The sequence below is a fragment of the Periplaneta americana genome, chromosome 16, assembly GCF_040183065.1.
Source record: "Periplaneta americana isolate PAMFEO1 chromosome 16, P.americana_PAMFEO1_priV1, whole genome shotgun sequence".
Taxonomy (NCBI): Eukaryota; Metazoa; Arthropoda; class Insecta; order Blattodea; family Blattidae; genus Periplaneta; species Periplaneta americana.
Window position 1 is genome coordinate 112,394,860 of NC_091132.1, and position 24,546 is coordinate 112,419,405.

Here is a 24,546-nt window from a genome sequence, read left to right on the forward strand (position 1 = left end):
CACAGAAATGTGGTATTATTATTATTATTATTATTATTATTATTATTATTATTATTATTATTATTATTATTATTATTATGCATGATAAAGTATGGTTCCAATAAAAATAATTTGCAGAATAGTAGTTAAATATAACATTTGGGTTGCATTCAAAAAGTATTTATTATTCAATCTATCTTAAATAAGATGCAAATAATTGCAAGTTGAAAGTGACAGATTACATAGAGAATTTCAGATTGATGGAAAGAACTTATTTTATGATATTTGGCAAATGTCGGGGAAACTGAAGTTAAAGCTAAGAGAAAAACAGTGACAGAAGATAGAAGTATGTTATATTAACAATATGTACATTGTTCACATTACATAAAGAATTGCACACTTAAGTACACAAGTCATGCCTATATTTAACAGTAAAACTTCGTTAATATGATCAATAAAAGCAAACAAGCAGAATAAAGTAACCTACGGTACGCACTAACAACAGTCTTACTAATAAATCGTGTATAGTTTTTATACTAGACTTATGCAGAGTTGAGACAGAAAACTTTACTAATAAACCATGCATAAGTGATGGACGTATAAACAGCCTGTAACTATACAATGGGAATTGCTTTGCAGTAGTTATATACACGAAACCCCTTGTTTAAGCGTTGTATATAGAGAAAAAATGGCCGCCCCTCTAACAGCTGTTCGTATCGACTGTCATTTTATGATGATGGTTGCCTAGTAACCAAAGAAGAACAAACCAAAGAGCACAGAATAATTAGAATAATATTGCTGTAGCTTGTATTCTTTGACCAAAATATAGTATGGTAATCGATTAGAGCCCATTGTACTATCGATACTTAACACGCCACACTAGAGCGCTCTACCGGATGCGATAGAGAACCTCAGATATTCTATTATCTTTTGTAACGAAGTAATGACGAAACTATGACGTAGCTGTGTAACAGTTGTACTGTTATACGCGACGTATGTAGTGATTATTAGTAAGGAATTTACACACAACTTATAAACGAGCTACTCATTGTATAAGTATAAGACAGTTAAACGTCTGTATATAGAGTTTTTATTAGTAAGACCGTAAGGGTCATATTCATAGACGAGACTTTGGACCAAAGTTGACTTTGGAAAGTACAAAGTCACCATTTTCCTATTCATAGTCGACACTTTGAGAAAAGTAAACTTCAATCGTGACTTCGAAGTCACGAAAATCTAGACTTTGACTTTGACTTTCGTTCGTGGACAACAGGAAAATGATTGATATTTGAGAAATTGTTGAATTTGTCGAGAATATTGAAGACATCTAAGAGATTATTAAAGCTGCTCATGTTCCTTAGTGTATTATTATAGGTTATAAATTCAAATCAAGGTACAGATTTGATAAACAAACGGTATTAAATATCCTCGTCATGTTTCAACTTTCATTGATGAATAATCAAAGAGGATTATCTGTTCCACCAATAAATAATACAATTTATTTCATCGCGATTTTACTCTATAGGTAAGGATTAATAGCTTAATGTTAATTTTTACTATTTAATTCTATAGAGGATAGGTTATACAGTTGGAAATGCAGTCGTCATAATAATGTTTTCTGCATATTGATTTCAGATAATTTGTAAGTAATTTCTGCACACATATAGAGGATGTCTCTTTCATAGTCTGTCATTGGTGGAATCTTATCTTCCATATCTTCACAACAAAATTATTTTACAATGAAATAATTTCAGGGCTTAATGTGAAACTAACGTAACTACAATAGATGTTTTATTCACAACAAAATTCTTAACAGGCAATACTATTTCAGATAAACTATACCATCATGTTTTGTAGTTATGAATTGTGTTATATACAAGACTGAGTTACGATTTTTTGTGGCCAGGTAGAAGAACAAATTATTATCGATTAGTGTAAAAACCTAAAAATGTCAATTTTTGTACTTACGTTAGTTTCACAATAAGCCCTTGAATAATATTATTATTCTTATGTAAAGCTGCAAGAACTACTAACAATTACTTAACATGTAATAATAATAATAATAATAATAATAATAATAATAATAATAATAATAATAATAATAATAAATTTAGCCCGTACACATCCCGTAAGGGCAAGGGCCTCCTGTTGTCACAAGGAATTGCTCATAAGTAAACTCCTAAGGTGAGCGAGTCCTTGGGAGCTTGGTCATATTACCGATATTTCTTCGTATCACTGTTCCTGACTTCCCTCTTCGATCATTTCTACCATACTCATCTCCCACACTTCCTTATATCACTTCACACGAATTACACTCAATGTCGTTGACTTCCTGTCCTATCTGGTGCTTGTTGATTCATGTTTGGTGCCAGCTGCCTCCATACTTCTCTGTCTCGTGCCACTCTCGACTATTGACTTCCCGCTCTGGTTCTGAAGTAGTCTGTCCATCTGGTTTTTTGTCGTCCCACGTGCCATCATCCTTCTCTCGGGTCCCACATTGTGATATGATTCGTCCATTTCTGGTGATCCATACGTGCTACGTGGCAGCCCCATTTCCATTTTAGGTTTTCCGCCCTTTCTACCACATCGCACATTTTTGTCCTTCTTTTTATTTCCTCGTTTCTGAGTCTGTCTTTTAGTGAAACATTTAGGATCTTCCTTTCCATTCTCCTTTGACAAACCTGTAGCTGTACTTAACATGTACCAATGTTCAATTGTTTCATTGATTTGTGACTCAAAAGATGGCTGATTGTTGCAATGCCTGCTCCATTTCAACTATCTATTAATTTAATTCGTTTAGAAGGCAGTGATTTTGATTGCCAACATTAGAACAAGATCGTCAAATCTCGACTTCCCAAAGCCAAAGTCAAATTCTCATAAGTATTGTCTATGAATAGGACTTTTAACAAAGTTAAACTTTACTACGAAAGTCGACTTTGGGAAGTCTTCCTCCAAAGTCTCGTTTATGAATACGGCCCTAAGATACTATCCTCAGTAACAGACCCAAATGAAAGGCTATTAGCAAATCATAAATGTGCAGAATTCCAAGTTTAGACTTCTCGACTTGAGATCTTCTTACATTAGTGCTGGTATTACAGAGCTTATTAAGCACTACTTTTCATATTGAAGAGCCAAATACTGTACATAGAGATTCTAAAATGAAAATCTACAAGACGTTAATAAGGCCTATCATAACATATGGAGCAGAGACATGGACGTTCAGTGCAGAAATTAGTAAACAGCTGGCCATTTTTGAAAGAAAAGCACCGAGAAAAATATTGGATGCCATAAAAGTCAATGACAGTTGGAGAAGGAAACACAAAGAATTAGGCTTAATGCAGATATATGGAGATTTGCATATTGTCTCATTCATGGAAATTAACAGACTAAAATGGTTAGGCCATGTTAACAGAATGTATCCTATAAGAACAGCACACGAGGTCTTTATCAATCAACCCCAGGCTGAGAGGCAGACCCAAATTCAGATGGTGAGACTAGGTAGGCCTTTATAAAGATATAAGAAAATGCAGAATTGTTAACTGGGAGGTAAGATCTAAAGACAGAGAAGTCTGGAAGAGGACAGTAGAGGCAGCAAAGTTCCATGTAGGAATGTAAAGCCATCTAAGAAGAATGACCATATTCTCTTGTAGAGTGCAGAAATTATTGTCACTGATTAAGGTAGGCGCTCACTTACTGGAACGGATTCATTCAGCATGTTCGGATTTTTATTCTTTGCATTATTTTAAATGGAGCATCGCCCACTTGGCTCTATCACCTTTGTCCACATGACTGGATTCCATCCAGAATTCTGAACAGATTTCAGTATGGGCCAAGATCAAAATAAAAAATGTCATGAAAATTATATTGATTATAAGGCTTCCAATCGCGGCAATATTGAAGGTAACCTATAAATTAAATGAATGACACGAAGCTTATTTTGTTAGTCCTAAAGTATGAAGAGTTTTACAATTTATCAAATTATAGCAATGTAATGAAAAAAGAACATATGGAATGAGATTGGGGAAATATTGAATCAACCAAGTATGTTCTTCATAATTTAAGTCACAGAGCTACTCATTTTATTTCCAAGTTCACACTACAATGAAATAATGTGCTTTAGCAGTAAATAACAACACTATTTGATGGTTAATTCGGAAATGCAATACCATTTTCTAACATTTCTCAATCACTTCGAAATTATGTTTAGTGTCAAAACAGTTTTTTTCTACTTTCAGCCATAATAAAGTATTACGTACAGAGAAATCTCAAATTTCGGTTATTTTTTTTATCTTTCCAACCTTACAATATGCATACAATGCTTGACTTAATGTTGCAATTACGGTTCTGTAAATTATAAACTCAATGCAAACAGTGTTTTATTGCGTTACAAGAACTACTCTTTACATTTCAAAATTAAAAAAATCAGGGGCATGTACAAATAACCTGCACATGAAACAATACGCCCATTTATAATCAGAGTTTGCTGTGGGATACATACCATTATACAATAAATGTTGATGTTGAAGAGTATAAGCAATAAAGACTACTTTATGCCATCATCAGTATTAACTTTCTAAGGAATGGTGGGCGAAATAATTTTTTAGAATATCAGTTTGTATTATTACTATTAATAACTACAATGAAAGTTTTGAACTATTACTGCGTTCGTAGCTCAGCCGGACCGGAATAAGACTAGAACCTTAGGTAGGTCACCAGCCCACAGAAAGTCTCATAAGAGCTTTGTATTGTACCCACTTCTAAAAATATTTGGTTATTAGTTTTATATAATATATAATAGGCTACATGTCAAGCAGTGTATTCTACAGAACGGTCTGGCCGAGCTACAAACGCACTGTACCTAGGATCTGTCATTTATATAAACAGCAACCATGTTTTTTTAAATTAAAATAAATTTTCTGCTATTCAAATGGCCATCTGCTCTGGAGACCCCAATTAATACACATTATATGAACTTATTATAGGGATACCACTCTGTAAATACGCTAGAGCTATTTTACCATCCCACAATTCTGGTCATGACGAAAGCTTGAGCATATGAGTCCAGTGCTGAGTTCGTAGAAAGTACACTCATGCCGAAGTGAAGTACAAAATAAAAAAATTAATAACAGTAATGGTGCTCTACATTTAAGTTATAATTAGAGTACTGGCACATCTTTACGTGAGAAAGAATGTTTGCTCATAAAACTCACCAATGAATATTCCCCAGAAATGGAGGAAATTTTGTGAGCACGTGTGCAACATAGAGGACAAATATCTTGATTTGAAGTGTATGGTTGATGTGGAAGTAACAATGTAACTATCTCCTTATCCAATGAGAGAGTCTAGTGCTGTCGACTTGAGTTCAGAGACTCTGATTGGTGATCGACATTGGGAAATGCACAGAGAGGAAGACAATGAGTGTGAGGGAAGGAAATGAGTTAAGGTTTCCGCCATAACTGTCTTTTGTAAATAATCTAGCTGTACACAATACAAGCCATACTACAATTATGCGTAATTTTTACTTTTTCTATTAACAAAGTTTTACTGTTTTACAGATGAGATGAAGAAAAACTACTCTACAAACAGATGTGTTGTACACATATACTTTCCTACCATTATCTACTACTAGAAATGCATTTTGAGTGTTTGCTTTACCATGTCTCAACTAATACACATCATTCTCATGCATAAAAACGATCATGCTACCATTCTGTATCAAGATTATAATCATCACTGAAACAATTCAGCTTTATAAGAGAATGGAAATTAACAACAAACTTTATAGACTACAAAAGAAATATAATGAGTATCTAAAATTGTAACTATTTTTCTTTTTAAAGGACTGCAATATTGTTGCCAATATTTACAGATAAAATTAAATAATCCAATATCTACTTGAAGTCTCAATGTTCTTGCAATGCAATAATATCATTCATAGCTGTAACTATTTACTTTGTTTTGTGAACAAGTCTTAAGGGAAGAGGATGGTATTTTTTGGTGAAAAAATGATTAAGTTTAAAAAAAAAAAAAATCTTTAAATGCTCTGTGATATGTGTGGAATGCATAGCATAATATTTTGTGGGTATTTGTGTCCTTATCAGATGTTGAGACGCCATTTTTGAACTTCCTGCATTATGGATTTTAAATCACTTGACCCCTTTTATTGTTGTTTCCGGTAAATTGAATTTTCAAAAAAAATTTTTTTCTTTAAAATACTCTTTGATATGTGTGGAATGCATTGCATAACATTTCGTGGATATTTGTGCCCTTATCGGATGTTGAGACGCCATTTTTAAACTTCCTGCGCTATGGATTTTTAAATCACTGGCCCCCTTTTATCGGTTTACGGTAACTTCATTTTTTTCCTACATTGCCAAACAAAAATGGATATAATTTCTGAACTATTAAAGATACATGCATGAAATTTACAACACGCATTCTTTAGACTATTAGGAAACTTTTCTCTGTAACAGAATTTTGTTAATTGATTTCATTTAAAAAATACGTCCGTTTGTTTGCAAGAAAGGAAATCAGAAAATTGTTATTAAATTTTAATTGTTTATTTTACAAACGTAGGGACTAATATCAAAATTCTGTTACAGACGGTTTGTAGAACACGCTTTTGCAAATACATTGCAAAAAACTGTTTGAATCTATCTTTAAAAATGGTTTAGATATATTGGTTTTAGTACAATCCTGCATTGGGTATATTTTTTTTTCTTGGATCCCAAATAATTTTTTTCAAAATATTTATTTTTGGTTGAGTTTCTAGAGGTATGAGCTCTCTACATACAAAAAATTAATATTTTACACCAAATAGGAAAAAAAGTTTTAAAAAATACCGTCCTCTCCCCTTAAATTATTATAAATTCTCAGCCACCAATCCACTTCTATATTAAGAAGTTAGAGAAGTATACTTATATATAAAAATAGTTCACCCTTTTTTCTTATTATGCTTTTCACTCATTCTCTTTAGTGCGACTATCGGTGTGTTAGAAGAGACAAAGACAGAGAGAAGAAAAAATATATACTTATGGAGGAAGACACGTGTGTGCATGTATGTGTGGGTGCGTATATACATACATACATACATACATACATACATACATACATACACAGAGTGAACCATAAGTAATGTCATTAATTTCAAAGAGTTATTCTTTGAGATATTTCGAACAAAAAAGTTTCATACAATTTTGTTTGTTTGTGCTTCCTTTTCGAGAAAAAAATTGTTTCATATGAAACATTTCATAGCGTGTTTTGAAAAACCATTCATTTAATTCCCAATATGCTTAGTCAATTTAAGAGAGCAATGTATTATGATAATAAGAGATTGGAAGAATTTAATTTTATCCTTTAAATATGCAGAAATTTGATCCGAATAAAATTCCTTCTCTGAATGAAAATTTACATTTGTTCGGATCAAATTTCTGCAAATTTAAGAACAAAACTAAAATTATTTCAATCATTTATTATCATAATACACTGCTCTCTTAAATTGATTATGAATCTACTAGATTAGTAGAACAATGGATTTCAAACAAAGGGCTAGAGACACATTAAGAGAAACCAACAGAAAGGAAACTATACTGGTAACCTGCTGAATAAGGCGACATTTAACCGAACTGCATTGTAAAGGGAAGCAAGAAATTTTAAAATTATTAATCTGTCTGGGTCCCAGAAAAATGTTACTGACTCCTAAATTTTTGGTCATTTAATCGAGCCCTGATTACATACATAGAAACTCGTCAATATTGTATAAATTGGGCCATTACATTTTAACCTCTTTAAAACTTTGATAAAAAATAAATCATTCTTCAGTATTGTTCAATGTTTAGTTTCTACTTACACAATAATAATCTCTCACTAAACCAGAATACTAGTTTGGACATTGTACTGTAGTTATAAAATTATAATCTGATTACTAGATTGAGTGAAATCATTTACATTTTATTATGATATAAAATTATTCTTACATATAGAAAAATTCATTTCTGAATTATATTATAAGAGTTTATTAAAATGGGCCTTGATAAAGAATGGCTAGTAACAAACTTAATGTTCATGCTTATATACAGTATTCAAACCAATTCTAATAGGAATACTTGTTATTGCCATCAACTTTTACGCTGTTTAAAACAATCACTTTTAATGTTTCAGTCTTCATCAAACTGGATTTTTGTCTTGCTCACTAAGTACATGCTGCAAATTCTTCTTGCTTTGCAAGTAAGCAAGGTGTAGAACCATATAAAATTGGTTTGAAAATACGACATATACAAAAGTGTGCAAATACAAAGCATACACCACTTACATGTGTTCTGGATGCTCACGAATACACTGTATCAATTTCTGGGGTTCAAGTTGCTTTGTACAAATCCAGTGAACTGCTGTAAATAAAGGAAACCTGGAGGAAAAAAAAAAAGAAAATCATTTTATGTCCAAACATAATACAAAAGCAACTTTTTTAATATACACTGTACCAGTATGTATTTGCACCGAACACTAGATATTTTATTACTTTATGCCAAAAGGTCATTCTACGTATTTAAGATCACAAAATTCCTAACATTTGATGTTCAAGAATTAACGAACTTAAAATCAGACTAGAGAAAGGATAACATATATCAATATAATTAATTATTTATTCCGTCTTATGGCTTGAGCATTGATTATATATAAAACAAAACACACACTACAACATATTAACGGCTTAAGGGTATTACACAAAATTAATGATCCTTACATTACTTCCACTAGGGACCTTATTGAGGAGAGTAAAACATGTTTAAAGAGCCTTAAATTAACTCTTGCTAATTCTTTTTTAAATAATCGTGAAAATTTTGTGGACTCTCGAAAAGTTAGAGACGCTTTAAGAGAAAAATAATTTGAAAATTGGTGTACATTGCAACAAAAGGGTAAAGGAGTGATTCTTAACAAAGAGTTCCCCCCAGCAAACAGCTGGATAAGAAATCATAAAGTTCTAACCCTCTCGGAATGGATAGACGCCCTTAAAATGATAGGCCATGTCGCTCTGATCCGAGCTGTACCGGGTAGAAGTCGGGATGGTACCCGCTGTAGGCGCTGTCTCAGCGAGATTGAAACTCTTTCCCATATCCTTGGCTTCTGTCCCTATAGTGAGGCCCTGCGCAACATCCGTCACCATGCTGTCCGTTCTATGCTGGCCGAGGCACTGAAGGAGGTAGGGTTTACAGTCCATCAAGAGGTGCAGGGACTAGCCACACAAAGAAGTGTTCGGCAAATTGATATCATTGCCATTAAGAACAACTCGGCATACATTCTCGATCCCACCATCAGATGTGAGATACATGCAGATCAACCGCATGAGGTGGGCAGTGAAAAGAAACGGATCTATGAACCAACAATCCCGTTCTATAAAGATAAATATAGCCTGTCCCACATTGATGTAATAGGTCTGATGGTGGGAGCACGTGGTACCATACCATCCTTCTTTGCCAACAAATGTAAAAACCTGGGGCTAACACACAGCATTATGAAGGAAATAGCCATTAGTGCCCTCAAAGGATCGGTTCAGATATTGAGAAATCATTTGTATGGCAGTGATAATGGAAATTTCAAGTTATCTTAACCGATGTCTGTTAATTGGTTTAGATATCAATCCCAATAAATCCGTACTATTATTTTTCTCGCGGTATATCTGATGATATTTTTTCCCCCTTTCTTAACTGTAAATGAGCACAAACGCTACTTAGGTGTAAATTTTTCTGACATTTTGTATATTTTATTTTGTATATCAAATTTGATGACACTCAATTTAAGCAAAAGTAACTACCAAATATTTTCACTCGGTAAAAAAGAAAGATAATTCAATATCCAATACAATGGCAAACACCTTCCTAGGACTTATGAATCCAAATATCTTGGAGTTATTTTCGATAGTAAGTTAACATGGAGCAACCATTTGAAATACATTTCTGAAAACGCTCGTAAAAGATTCTCCCTTCTAAAAAGACTAGCAGGAAAGAAATGGGGATGCTCTAGGAATACTTTGAACACTACATACAAAAAGTTTATATAGCCAGTGCTGACATACTGTGGAGAAATTTTAATTACTTCACTTTTCATAAACGACATAGAATATGTTCAAAACCAAGCTCTCAGACTCATTACTGGTGGAATCAAAACAACTCCAATAGATTCTATGAGATTCCTCACTAATATTAACAGCATCAAAATGACAATAGAAGAAAAAGCACTGATTCAATATGAAGAACTTATCAGATTACCAGGAAACAATTGGCATTCATACAGTCCTCTCTGTAGATTGAAAACTCAAAAAAGTTTCATATTCATTGTTCAAGAATTAAAACAGAAAATCAATATCCCGAATTTAAAAGAAAACTTACAAATTAAACAAAACCCTTTAACTCTATTAAATATAGAATATAATCTAAATTTAACAGAAGAAATACTGAAATCAGAAGTAAGCACTGAGATAATGAAACAATTATCTTTAGAGACAATTAATATTAGGTACCCTCCACAAAACTGGCTTCATTTATACACAGATGGATCCTTGATCTCCAGAGAACAAGGGGCCGGTGCAGGTGTTACGTGCTGTCTCTTCTCACTTTATAGATCTCTTGGATATGGAACAATAAGTTTTGATGGTGAAACCATTGCAATAAGTGAAAGTCTCAAGAATCTTCTATGCCACATCAATAAATTTAAGAATGTAGTTATATTGTCAGACTCCAAAGCAGCTATTCTATCAATAGTCTCTAAACACACACCTTCATCTCAGAAATAAATAAAATGCTCTCTCAATTAATATCACTCAATAAAAGAATTGTATTCCACTGGGTACCATCCCATTGTGGAATTCTGGGAAACGAGAATGCGGATGCTTTAGCAAAGAAGGGCAGCACTGCTACTTACAGACCTGTTACTAAATCTACGTATTACTCTGTGAAAAGATTTATTAAATCTACATATTTAGACTTCAACAAACAAAATTTGATAACACAATCCCAAGGGAAAAAATGGAACTCTCTGCATCAAAATCCACAGTTAATTCCTGATTTACCACGAAAATCGTCTGTAGCTGCATTTAGATTAGCAACAGGCCTTGATTGTTTGGCCAAACACCTGCATAGAATTGGAATATATCAGTCCCCTAACTGTCCATTGTGCAACTCAAACCAAGAAATGGATTCGGAACACCTCAAAATCTGTGCTTCAGTGGCTGGTCATTATAATATCTTTGAAAAATATTGGGGCGCAAGAGATCAAATGACTTTATTGTCAAACGCCTGGCATTAGAAAACAACAACAACATTTTGTATATTCGATTCCCTAACCGTTTCAAATGTATATCATTTTATCTTTTAGGTGTTTCCAAATTATATGTCATGCTTTGTCAAATCTGGCAACCTTTTCATAAGGGAAGCTAAATTTATTAAATTTACATCTATTTAGTCTTAATACTAACGTTTTCACCCTTATAGGGCATCTTCAGGTACGAGATATAACAGATATCCATCTAAAATCAATTACAAAACTTTGCCTTACATTTTGAGATGACATAAATAGAGTGAAATATAACATAGTGGCAATACTAATCATCCAAAACAACATTAAAAAAGATCATGTCAAATATTAAAAACAAAATTAAAAGAATGTAAGCTTGCATAGTTTTGCACTTGATTTTAGATGGATATCTGTTACATCTCGTACCTGAAGATGCCCTATAAGGGTGAAAACGTTAGTATTGAGACTAAATAAGATGTAAAACATAAGTGTTTTGTTTTATATATAATCAATGCTCAAGCCATAAGACGGAATAAATAATTAATTATATTGATATATGTTATTAACAAGGGGTTTAGCTGACTACTCAACATGAATTGTAAATTAGAGAAAGGATACCGCAGGTTACAAAATAGTTCTTGGTGACATATCAGTAACTGTTACCATTCATGTAATAGAAACCGAGGTTAACAGGTTCAATTGTAGTTGAAGACAATGGTTTTTCAAGAACGATAAAAATTCTTCACATGATGTCTCTTATAGAAGGGCAGTAAAGTTGCAGAAATCCTGTCATAAAAGTTTATCTATAAATGAAAGAACTACAAGCAAAATTACCAGGCATTTCCTCACTTAAGTTCCCCATGTCATGCACAAATTTCTCCGCAGGTTATAAGAGACTAAACCAGTGTCTGATGCTAAAGTCAGAAAATAAAAAAAATCAGTCCTTAGTATCATTGTGGAGATTCTAAGGACTTCTAAAATGTCGTTGAGACTTTTGAAAAAGAAAAAAACAGGTTTAGGAATCAAATCTTAAAATGTGATAGGTTCAGTGACTCTACTGGGCTTAAGTGCTCCAAGTTACCTGTCCCAAAGATGTTGAGTATAAAAAATAATCATGCAATTTATTTTAAACATACACAATTTTGCTGCTGAGTACTCATTCCCTTTAAAGATAACAATTGAAATAGTTCCATTTCTTTCATTTACTGACTACATTAAATGTCTAGTATAAAACAACCATTACAAAGCACTAACAGTTTTCATCACGACTTTCCACCACAATTTTATTATACACTACATTCACAGCATCGCAGCACAGAAATCACTTATAAATAGGCACCTGCCCTCTTCCTTATATTTTTTTGTTGAATATAAGTGTTTTTTTAAGAATATCGCGTTATTTTTTTATGGATTTAGATGGTTTTAAAGGATGTGTATGTTATTCTTACAGACCTTGGTGATCTCATGATAAATTTAAATGAATGTGGAATTTTTAGAGTTTTATTAATTTTATGGGAACAAAATCTACTTGCATGTAACTCAGTTATTGAAGGACAATACTGAATTTTTAATAAAGAAAAAACATTTTTTATCATGTCCAGTAACTACAATAGGTACAATGTCATTAAAGAAAATTAAATTATTTTGTAGCCTGTTAGCCAATTGTCAAAGGAAAACATTGCCATAGTGTTCACACTATCTACTTTCATGTTGCAACGTAAGTTTCTCAAGACTCCTGACAGGGAAGAAATGAAATGTCAACATTGACACATGGACACCAAACTGAGTGAAGAGCTCTGCTACTAAATTCATGGTGAATGTCAAGCAAACTATTCAGAACTTCCTTAATATTTAACTTTCCATCTCGCAACACAATTTGATTGGTTTCCTCTTTTACAATCACTGAATTATTTTGATTTCCAAAGAACAGAATAGACTTTATCTTATCTACTATGGTTATATCCAAATTACTGTTAACAATAAATCCTGGACTGAACACTTAAAAGTGCCACGGCTGGCCTGAAGCTTGACGGAAAATGATGCAGATCAAATAATCCCCATGCCATTGCACACAACAACAATACCAGTACTTAAAATGCTGAATACAACTTGCATGGTTAAAAAACATCGTGATTTCGCACTATTATTCGCATAAGTTGATAATTTTGACAAATTCGCGATATTGTTCGATTTCACGTTATTTCAGGGGGAAAAAAAATTAACTTAATTTCGGTTTATTAACATACATAATGCCATGCCTAGAAATAGTTTCCCAAGCATTTTCAGACATATTTAATAAAGTTCGGTTTCATCACAAACGCAAAAAACGCATGTCTCTAGTAGGAATGGAAAACAGTTTTATGAAAACACTTCTTCTTTTTACAAGAATATTTTCCCTAGACAAAAAATACAATACAAAAGTAGTAGAAATTGAAAACAACTTTATGAAAACACTTGTCTTTTATTACACGAGTATTTTTCCTGGATCAAAAATACAATACAAACAGAGTAAAAGTTCCAGGACTGTGATGCATATTCATGTAGTAGCATATCTCTGCACGACTGCAGCTGGTGTATCATTATACACGCAGTTTTGAGACAATGGAGCGTCATAGAAACTTGTGGTTTTCACTGTTCACAGGGCCTTTAAGAAGATCCTATACAATAATTATTAGAGACACTATATTTAGCAACTTAAAACTAAAAATCTAGCACTTTAGAAACAACATTTAGCATTTGATAGCAATTCTAATGTTACAATTTAGCATTTTGTACTGTTTTTAGGTGGAATAAGTTTGGTGGTAAAAAATTCGCCACCAATGTGTTAACAGGTACATTTTATAGATTTTCACGTTAAAACTCTTGAAAATAATAAACAAGTAAAGGAAAATATAAATTACAGTGCAACTGTGAACATTAAGAAATTGTAAAAAAAATATGTGACTTTATCCTGACCAATATTCAATCACAATTGCCCACTAACACATACAACTTGTCTGTGAATGAACACTGGACCTAAAGAGATTGTAAAGGCAGCCAATATTCTATCACCAGTGCTAGATAGATTACTTGAAAACTAGAGATAACGGTACAGGAAACAACAATGAGGGTATCAGGTCAAATTTCTGTGATATTCATAACGTAAAAAAGCTAACATGGAGGTGTGACCAAATTATTTGAAAAAATGTAAGAACCTGTATGTAATGGGACCTTTAGATAGGTTCTGATTTGTTTTACGAAAACACAAAAAATGTCTCATGAAATATTTCATTCTTATCTCGTAGAAACACATACATTTCGCATTTTATTGCAGATTAAAAAACTAGATTAATATATGAGGGATAGTCAAATGAAAAAGGGTCAGATGCCAAAAGTATAATAGAACATTTATTACCTCAAAAGTAATCTCCAAAACTGTTTATACATTTATCCCACTGACCAGCCTCATGGTCTAGTGGTCAGAGCTTCTGGCTATAGTTCATGAGGTCCCGGGTTCGATTCCCGGTTAGAGCACAGGAATTTTTCCTTAAAGGGGATTATTCCTGTGTTCGTCCATGGTCTGGAATTTAGGTTAAGTTTAGATTTAAAACCTCTCCTGGCACCACATTATCATAATCATCCTATCACATCATCGGGGTAATGTAACTCTGCCTTCCAGGCGCCCCAACCTCAGAAGTGGGTTACAATTAAGCCACGGCCAGGAGAGAAGACCAGAAATGTCGAAAAGACAACCTAGTGGCATAGGATAAAAAAAAAAAACATGTTATCCCACTGTGAGACAAGACGATGATCCCATTCTTGAAAAAGCTTGTGGGCTGTCTACCGAACCAGTTCTTTATCCAGTCACACACGTCTTCACCCGATGCAAAACAAAGTCCACAAATGTCTTTCTTCAACTCTCCAAAACTGTGAAAATCGCATGGAGAGAGATCTGGGTTGTACGAGGGGAGGTGTTGAAGTGTTTCCCAACCAAATCTCTGAATCGTATTCCTCACAGAGTTGGCAGTATGTGGGTGGGCATTATCATGAAGAAGGATAACGCCGTTCGATAACATTCTAGGGCATTTTTACTTAATGGCACATCTCAGTTTCTGTAAAGTTTCTTCATAATGCTGTGGATTGAGTGTGGCCCCATGCTCGAGAAACTGAACAAGCAGAGGAACCCTAGAATTGAAGAAAAATGTCAACGTGATTTTATCGGAACTTGTGTGTATTGCTTTAACTTTTTCAGTGGGGGAGAATCCATGTGTTTCCATTGTTCACTCTGTCATTTGCCCTCTGATTCAAAATGGTGACATCACGATTTGTCCCCAGTGACACTACGGGACAGAAATGCATACTCTTCTTCTTGGTATTGTTGCAAGTGACCCAGTGAAGCAGCCATTCTGTTTGTTTTTTGTTCCTCTGTCAACTGATGTCGAACCCATTGCACGCAGATTTTTCGGTAATGCAGGTGCTTCATCGCAATGAGTGTACGGAACCGTGACTTATTCCCACCAAACGACGAAGTTCTTCCACAGTGATAGTCGATTTCCCCATATAAGGCCATCAACCTCAGCAATAACAGCAGGAGTGATGGGATGATGAGTCTGTCCTGGGCGAGCATCATCTTGCAGTAACACGCGTCCCTCTCGGAATCTCTTGTGCCATTCCAGTACATGTGAACATGACATGCTGTGTCCGCTATAACCAGCAGACTTGCGATGATGGATTTCTGGTCCTCCTATTTCTTCAGCAGTCAAAAATCGCACTACACCTCGCTGTTATTCCTTACCTACCTCCATTAATGATGTCAGACAAACACACATATCTCTAACTTCGCTTCCAGCACAATAAACGAACGACTAGTGTGTAAGCAGAGGTTGTAACTGTGCTTATGCGAGTCGCTACCAGATGTCAGTTCAGCAATCAAATTCCAGTGGTATCAACTTGCCTGCCATGAGATATACACATGGTGTTCTGTTTTCATTTGACTGCTCCTCATACTTAACATGCTTTTAAATATAAAATTACTTATTTTGACAGCATTTAGACACATGTCGCATTTATCGTAATTGCGAAAATTTAGTATCTCTAATAATTATATCAACTCTGATTGAGGTTCTGGCTAATATGTACATCTATTATCAGGCAGTACATTTCACTTGATGATATGTGTCAGAGGAAGAACAACTATTTGTATGGATCTGAAGTCTGATTAGTGTAATATGTAGCTAGTCAGCACAGCGATGTATGCAATGGAGTTAGTTAGTTAGTTAGTGGAGTTTAAAAAGGGCCCGTCAGTTACTATGGCTATTTGCGCCCTTATCTAAAATTCTTCACAAAACAGACACAATACAATAATTTCAATGGTTAAAAGATCTAAACAGCGTTGTCACAGTCAAAACGAGGCAAACAAATGCAGTTTCAAAAAAGTGATGCATAAAAACGTAACTGTGAGCAGTTCACAGAACTTAGCTGGTACCTAAAAAGAAACAATAAAATAATAAAACATATGCCGCCAGAAATAAATTATCTGGAGCATTTCTAAAATGCTCGGATGTAAAAGGTCCAAATGACAAGTGTGTTAAAAACATATATAAAACAACGAATGTAACCTCCGGATGTAAAGAATCCGGAGGATAAGTAAAACGGATCAATAAAAAACTAAATCACCCTGTCAAGTTCTGTATTCGATAAAAATCTCAGAACTACACTTGTACAATTAAAATCATTCCCAAGAGCGTCACGTAGAGTCGACCGAATTCCATACTGCCGACGGACACGGTCGTATTTTCTACACTGTAATAAAAAATGTTCCACCATAAGTGGAACATTGCATAGATCACACTCCGGCTGAGGCTCGCCACGTAGGAGATGGCCATGTGTCAGATGACAGTGGCCAATCCTCAACTGGTGAGTAAAACTTCTTCATGTCGTGATGCTCTTGTGGACGAATCCCAAACGCGAACAGTATTCTTTATTCTTCGTAACTTATTTCCCTCTTGTGGAGACCATTCGCCTTCCCATTGCCACCATAACGTATGTTTCAAATAATTTTTAATATCTTGCCACCTCTTACGCCAATACAACTCAGACCCATTCATAGCACTGTCCCTTGCTCCAGCATCCGCTGCCTCGTTTCCAGGAATGCCAACATGACCCAGAGTCCACGCTACTCCAATCTCATAATCAGAGGTTAGGAGAGTGTGGAAAAGTTCCTGGGTTCTCAACACAAGAGGATCATCAGAATTCAAACGCTGCAGGGACTGAATGGCGCTTAAAGAGTTGGAGCAGATAAGAAATCTGCCCGGGGTTGTCTAATTAAAAACAATAAAGCTCTATAAAAAGCATATAGTTCTGCGGTAAAAACACTAGTGTACTGGCTCAGTTTATATTTAAATATCAGTCCTTTTCGCAAACAGTTTAGGAAAAATCGCTGTACACAGACGACAGACAGTATGTCTGAAATCATATTCTCGATATCAGTCATTCTGAAAATATATATTTCCACAAAATATTGAAATCGATTTTATGCAGCATTGTAATAGTTCCTCTTACACTTTGCATACGGTAATAAAGTAAAAATATAAATACATGTAACATGTAAATATATCGACACCCCAGTTCAAAAGGGAAACAATCAAAATTTGAAGTTTTGAGAAACCTGAATTTTATAGCTTCATGTTGCTGTGAAAAACCAAATTAACACCTATAATTTGAAACTTATAGTATATATAAAACATCATTAACAGAATACAGAGTAGTTTCAACATCTTTTGATTTTTCACAGCAACATAAAACTTTAAAATCCAGGTTTCTCAAAACTTTAAATTTTGAGTTGTTTCCCTTTTGAACTGAGCCGTTAATATAAATCTTTAAAAAGGAATCACTTCTTACTTGTCTTCCATATTCTTAGATTTAAGCATAAAATTAACTTCTGAAGCAGTGATTGGGCCTTGAAGTTTCTGACCATTTAGCAGTTCTCTTTCTAGGTCTTCAATACTCTGAAAAAACAACAAAAATACATTAAATGTCTGTGTAATGTACTTAAGTGCTAAAATGTTATTTTATTTACTTCTACTGTTGCATGTACAGTGAAACCTCTCATTTAGAGACTTCGAAGGGACGTAACAATCTGTCCACATCTGGGAGGTGTCCTTTATTGGGAGGGAGGCTCCCCAATCTAACAGTAAATTTATAATATGCATTATGTATCCGTTCACACTTTAAATGAAATCTGTTACTGTAGTTTAATTCTAAATACAGTATACTACAGTAAATTCTTTGCAACTTTGAACTACAGTAGATAAAACCGGAAAAGGAAAATACAGTACTGTGCCATGCAATTTTATTCTAGGTCTATAGTTACGCAGCACTGTAATTTACAGTTTTCAACTTAACCTTTACGTTCAGGTGCCATGTCTCTCGAAACAGAACAACTGATTGAAGTGAAGAGAATAATCCTACTAACCCTATCATGTGTCGAATACAACTTCACGATCGCGGAAACATGGACCCATCAGACAGGTTAAATTTTATGACTTTGTTTATCCACCCCCTTCCAGCTAACAAGGGGTAGCCAGCCTTGTTGTCTTCTTTCATGTTAAGGAATTTCTGTACAGTTCTCAAAACTAAATTTTCCATTTTTGTAACATATTAGGCCTACAGCTGGCGATTTGTACGAGATTACCATGCACCTGCTTCAGTATTGTGCACTTAAACCAAAGTTAAAATCAAATTCGATTGTGAGAAATCTAATAGTACTTTAATTACAAAAGAGGAAATAAGCAGTGCGTCTTCAGAAACAGAAAACATTGAGAGGCCTCTGGATGATGCACTAAAAATAAATAATCGTACTCTGGTGGGAAATTGTGTTCTTATACGAGTTTTAAAAAAAAGGGAGGGGGAGCCTTATCTTATAATGACAACAATTTAGTGATGTGTGTTTAATGTACGCTGGGTCGGTCGCTTCTTCCTTTAATGTTGCTCAAACACTTTGGGAAAGTGACAGCATTCTGATATTTCTTTTCACATAACAGAGTCGGGATGCAGTACATATGACGTGATTTTTTGTAAGTTGGCATTAATAAAGTTTTATGGTAGTTTATGATTAAATCAAAAGAACAATTTTGAAAAATATCTTACAATTGCAACTTACCTTCCCACTTTTAACAAAGGCCTCTGAAACACGACGGTTGCGACCACCGTAACATGTTGTGATGAGATCTGCAACACCACAACTCTCAAAAAATGTTGAGAGCTTCGAGCCAGGATAAAATACATCAACATATTTGATCATCTCCATGAGACCAAGGCGAATAACAGCTGCCTTTGTGTTGTCTCCTAGGCCAAGTCCATCCACAAAGCCAGCTGCACAGGCAACGATATTCTGAAAATATGAAAACAGCATAAATGTAAAACAAACAGGCCAAATCCTGGTAAGGGCAAGAAAAGATATAATAAGCAGATACGTAACTGTAAAAACGTTCTGAATCATGTAAAAAAAGGACATTAAAGTCATATTACTAAATAGGCTAATAGATAAATAAAAGCTGCGATGGTATGAACATTCATGTAACATAGAAAATTACTGATAACCAGGATGAGGAAGGCACTGCAAACCAAGATGTAGAGACTCAAGAAATTCTACACAACAATGAACTTGAACTGGAAGAAGCTATGGACATCATAATGGCAACAACAAAGTCATAGCTCTAGTGGGCTTATTACTACTTCTATATTGGGAATGATTTTTTAAACCTGAACAGTCAAGATCTTGTAGATATAGTCCCACTAGAGTGCCCTTCCACTCCCCCCCTTAAAGCAAACTATGCAGCCTCAGACTGATGTCATTTGAAACCCAATCACAATAGTACATCACATATAATAGTACATAATCATTGAAATATCTACACATACTCTCCCTGTGCTAATGCTATGTGAAAGACAATTATCACCAGGGCCAGTAAAACTAGTAGCTATCATGCATGATAACATAGAATAATTCATCATATTCTACTAACACGAAATGCATGAAAGAAATCATATTTTATGTACAATGTTAACATTACAAATCTTTTTCTCTCAGTATTACCTTTAAAGCCCCACAAACTTCAACAGCATCAACGTCATCCACAACAACAACTCTGAAATATTCTGTTTGAATAATATCCCTAAGAATTGGAGCTATACGTTTATTCTTACAACCTGAAACAAGTAATTAAACAACCATAACACATTTAAAAGACAAATAAAAGTAAAGCTTTTAGTATGTGTAAGAGTAAACACAGATTCCTTTAATGCATATAATCAGTGTTACAATACTAACACTATCAGAGCTCTCTGATGTTGCAAGTTGTAATGAGAACAAGATAATACAAATAAAAAAGCATGCTTTATATACACAAGTTTTAGTGGTGAAAATATTTCACAATTGAGGTGCTCACCATACGAATGGCCCAACCCACGAAATTATATTTCCACTTTACCTCTTTGTAAAGGTGCGAAATGCGATTCACAAATGATATGATATGATATGATATATATTTCTCAAAATCCTGCTGACCCTTCACATTTCTGTATTTGGGCCAGCATTCCCTTACTTGCACTATTTACAACTAAAAACAAGACGTATTTTGACATTTGAAGCCTGTTCTTGCTATGTCTTTCATTTCCCTTCACTTTCACTTGATCATCCTTTTACTTTATCCACTACTATTCTACTTCCCTTCTCTTATTCTCAGTTCCCTTAAAAATCATTCCTACCTTCATAACTAACTTAATACTTTAAATAACAATACATGTAACTTATTTAATATATAAGACAACCCTTGTTGACTATTTCACTAAAAACTTGAACTATTATTATATTCGCTGTCTAAACTCTTCTCACACAACACATTAGCGCTCGTATCCTAGCAACATTGCTTTCACTTTATTTATAACACTATTTAACACTGAAAAAAGTACAACAGTTCACTTCTATTTATCCATTACCTAGCTAACCTACTATTATTTCAACCCACTGATGCACCATTTCCTCAGATTATAAACAGGTTTTTCTCCACTATTGCCCCCTCTTTTCGCACTCCTGGCACGCTTTACACACTCACTACTTCCACTTCCATTCCCCGCACTTATTTCGCTTCCTCGTTCACCAGTCTCTTGATACACAAATGAAATTTGTGCCGAAATCTCATGGAAAAACTGGGAATTATGATTACGCCGATTTACACTTTGAAGAGAACAATATGAAGAGGTCTTTAAAGCAATAAACTGAATATGCAAATTTTTTGGGTTGGACCATTTGTGTATGAGCACCTCAAATGACATTAACTATAAACTACAGACACTAAAGAAACGTAATCACTCAATAATAATACATGTTTAAAGATGTTAAGCAACGTTTTATTTTATTTTTATACATATGCACACACATACAAAACGAAATTAACTGTTATATGAATAACATTATACAGAGCCTTCGAGTAGTCATTCATCCATCAGTATGTGATGGCTAGAAGGATACTGTTTACCAGCAGCGTCATATTCATATTAAGTCAAGCACATAGATTGCTCATACAAATTAGACCTGAAGACTTGAAATGACAAACATCTCAAGTCCATTGGAGTTAATTTTCCAGGGGGGGGAAAAAAAAACTACATAGGCTTGTAATGTAAGAGTATTGAAATAAATATTTGTTTGATTCAAAAACACAGGTTTAGGGTCGGACTTGGGATATTCTTTTTTACAAGATGGTAGCCTATGCAAAACACAACAAAACGTCAAATTTAGCAACATTTTGGACTTAGGCCCAGTTTTATAAATATGGTTATGCTCTTAAAGCTCTAAATCAACTACATGAATGGAGTACATCAAATTTGATGACACTCAATTTAAGCAAAAGTGACTACCAAATATTTTCACTCGGTAAAAAAGACAGAGAATTCAATATCCAATACAATGGCAAACACCTTCCTAGGACTTATGAATCCAAATATCTTGGAGTTATTTTCGATAGTAAGTTAACATGGAGCAACCATTTGAAATACATTTCTGAAAAAGCTCGTAAAAGATTCACCCTTCTAAAAAGACTAGCAGGAAAGAAATGGGGATGCTCTAGGAATACTTTGAACACTACATACAAAATGTTTATACAGCCAGTGCTGACATACTGCGGAGAAATTTTAATTACTTCACCTTTCATAAACGACATTATCAAAACCAAGCTCTCAGACTCATTACTGGTGGAATCAAAACAACTCCAATAGATTCTATGAGATTCCTCACTAACATTAACAGCATCAAAATGACAATAGAAGAAAAAGCACTGATTCAATATGAAAAACTTATCAGATTACCAGGAAACAATTGGCATTCATACAGTCCTCTCTGTAAATTGAAAACTCAAAAAAGTTTCATATCCATTGTTCAAGAATTAAAACAGAAAATAAATATCCCGAATTTAAAAGAAAACTTTCAAATAAAACCAAACCCTTTAACTCTATTAAATATAGAATATAATCTCAATTTAACAGAAGAAATACTGAAATCAGAAGTAAACACTGAAATACTGAAACAATTGTCTTTAGAGACAATTAATATTAGGTACCCTCCACAAAACTGGCTTCATTTATACACTGATGGATCCTTGATCTCCAGAGAACAAGGTGCCCGTGCAGGTGTTACGTGCTGTCTCTTCTCACTTTATAGATCTCTTGGATATGGAACAACAAGTTTTGATGGTGAAATCATTGCAATAAGTGAATGTCTCAGGAATCTTCTATGCCACATCAATAAATTTAGGAATGCAGTTATACTGTCAGACTCCAAAGCAACTATTCTATCAATCGTCTCTAAACACACACCTTCATCTCAAACAGCAGAAATAACTAAAATGCTCTCTCAATTAATATCACTCAATAAAAGAATTGTATTCCACTGGGTACCATCCCATTGTGGAATTCTGGGAAACGAGAATGCGGATGCTTTAGCAAAGAAGGGCAGCACTGCTACTTACAGACCTGTTACTAAATCTATGTATTACTCTGTGAAGACTTTAACAAACAAAATTTGATAACTCAATCCTAAGGGAAAAAATGCAACTCTCTGCATCAAAATCCACAGTTAATTCCCGATTTACCACGAAAATCGTCTGTAGCTGCATTTAGATTGGCAACAGGCCATGATTGTTTGCCCAAACACCTGCATAGAATTGGAATATATCAGTCCCCTAACTGCCCATTGTGCAACTCAAACCAAGAAATGGATTCGGAACACCTCAAAATCTGTGCTTCAGTGGCTGGTCATGATAATATCTTTGAAAAATATTGGAGTGCAAGAGGTCAAATGACTTTATTGTCAAACACCTGGCATTAGAAAACAACAACAACAACATAAATACGGTTAATCTAAAGATTATGTTAAACCTAAGTTAAACCTAACTGCGAGTTTAACTCATCGTGCCGTATTACAGAGTCCTGGTTAAGTTAAACCATAGTGGAATACGATTGGTATTACTGCTAGGAAAGAAAAAAAGACGATCGCAGCCGTTTAATTACATTATTGATTTAAAATAGCCAACGCTTGTGGAGAATCTTCATTAAGAAACATCTTTGTTCTTCGATATCAGAGAGAGTATAATAAAAAACCTATAGAGAAGCAATATCGCGTACTTCAGTATGCTTGTCAGACTTAACCTCAAATAGTTTCCTAACGCTGGCTACCAATGTTATACTCCCAAACACAATGCAACCAAACTAAACCTTGCATGACCATCCGCGAAGTAACATCATACAATCTTAACTGAGTAATGAAGTAATAATATTAGTGTGCGTATTTTATGTGTTGTCTAGAATGTTTATGAAACAGAATTCAGTCAAACAATACAATTATTTTTATGAGTCTAGTAAAATTAGGTAATATTATTAGTGTGTTTATAAATCAGACCCCATAGCAAATCTTACCAGCAGACTGTCTGCCACACACAGTACAATGCTCAATAGGTTTATAGTAGATTTATGGACACCTTCGAAATCTTCCATCGTTTTCAGTACACCTTCTACCAGAGGAAAAGTAGTGTGGCGTATCTAGTAATTGATGCAGAGATTCAATAGAATGTTTTCAAAAATAAAAAAAGAAATCATTTATCTTTTCAAATAATCTTTAAATTAAATCTCTAAAACATATTTTTGCACTTTCTCATTTTTCTGTTACATGTTGTATCCGAATTTCAATTTTTCGAAACAAGGTTAGGACTGTTTGCTTCGAAAGCCTCAATCTGTTTTAAAACTTAT

At 34.2% G+C, this 24,546-nt stretch overlaps 1 protein-coding gene across 4 annotated transcripts in view; it reads right to left on the reverse strand.

The window, feature by feature from the left end:
• Gpdh1 (Glycerol-3-phosphate dehydrogenase 1) overlaps nucleotides 1-24,546 on the reverse strand; it is a 132,454-nt gene that overhangs the window by 45,689 nt on the left and 62,219 nt on the right. For all 4 annotated transcript variants that reach the window (XR_011329745.1, XM_069812782.1, XM_069812780.1 and 1 more), the window contains exons 5-8: nucleotides 20,345-20,457; nucleotides 19,409-19,639; nucleotides 18,148-18,254; nucleotides 8,291-8,383 (exon numbers count right to left, since the gene is read on the reverse strand). Coding sequence is in view for 3 of the 4 variants with exons in the window: in XM_069812782.1 (XP_069668883.1) it covers nucleotides 8,291-8,383; nucleotides 18,148-18,254; nucleotides 19,409-19,639; nucleotides 20,345-20,457 (544 nt within the window). In the remaining variant the exon portion in view is untranslated. The remainder of the gene's footprint in view (nucleotides 1-8,290; nucleotides 8,384-18,147; nucleotides 18,255-19,408; nucleotides 19,640-20,344; nucleotides 20,458-24,546) is intronic.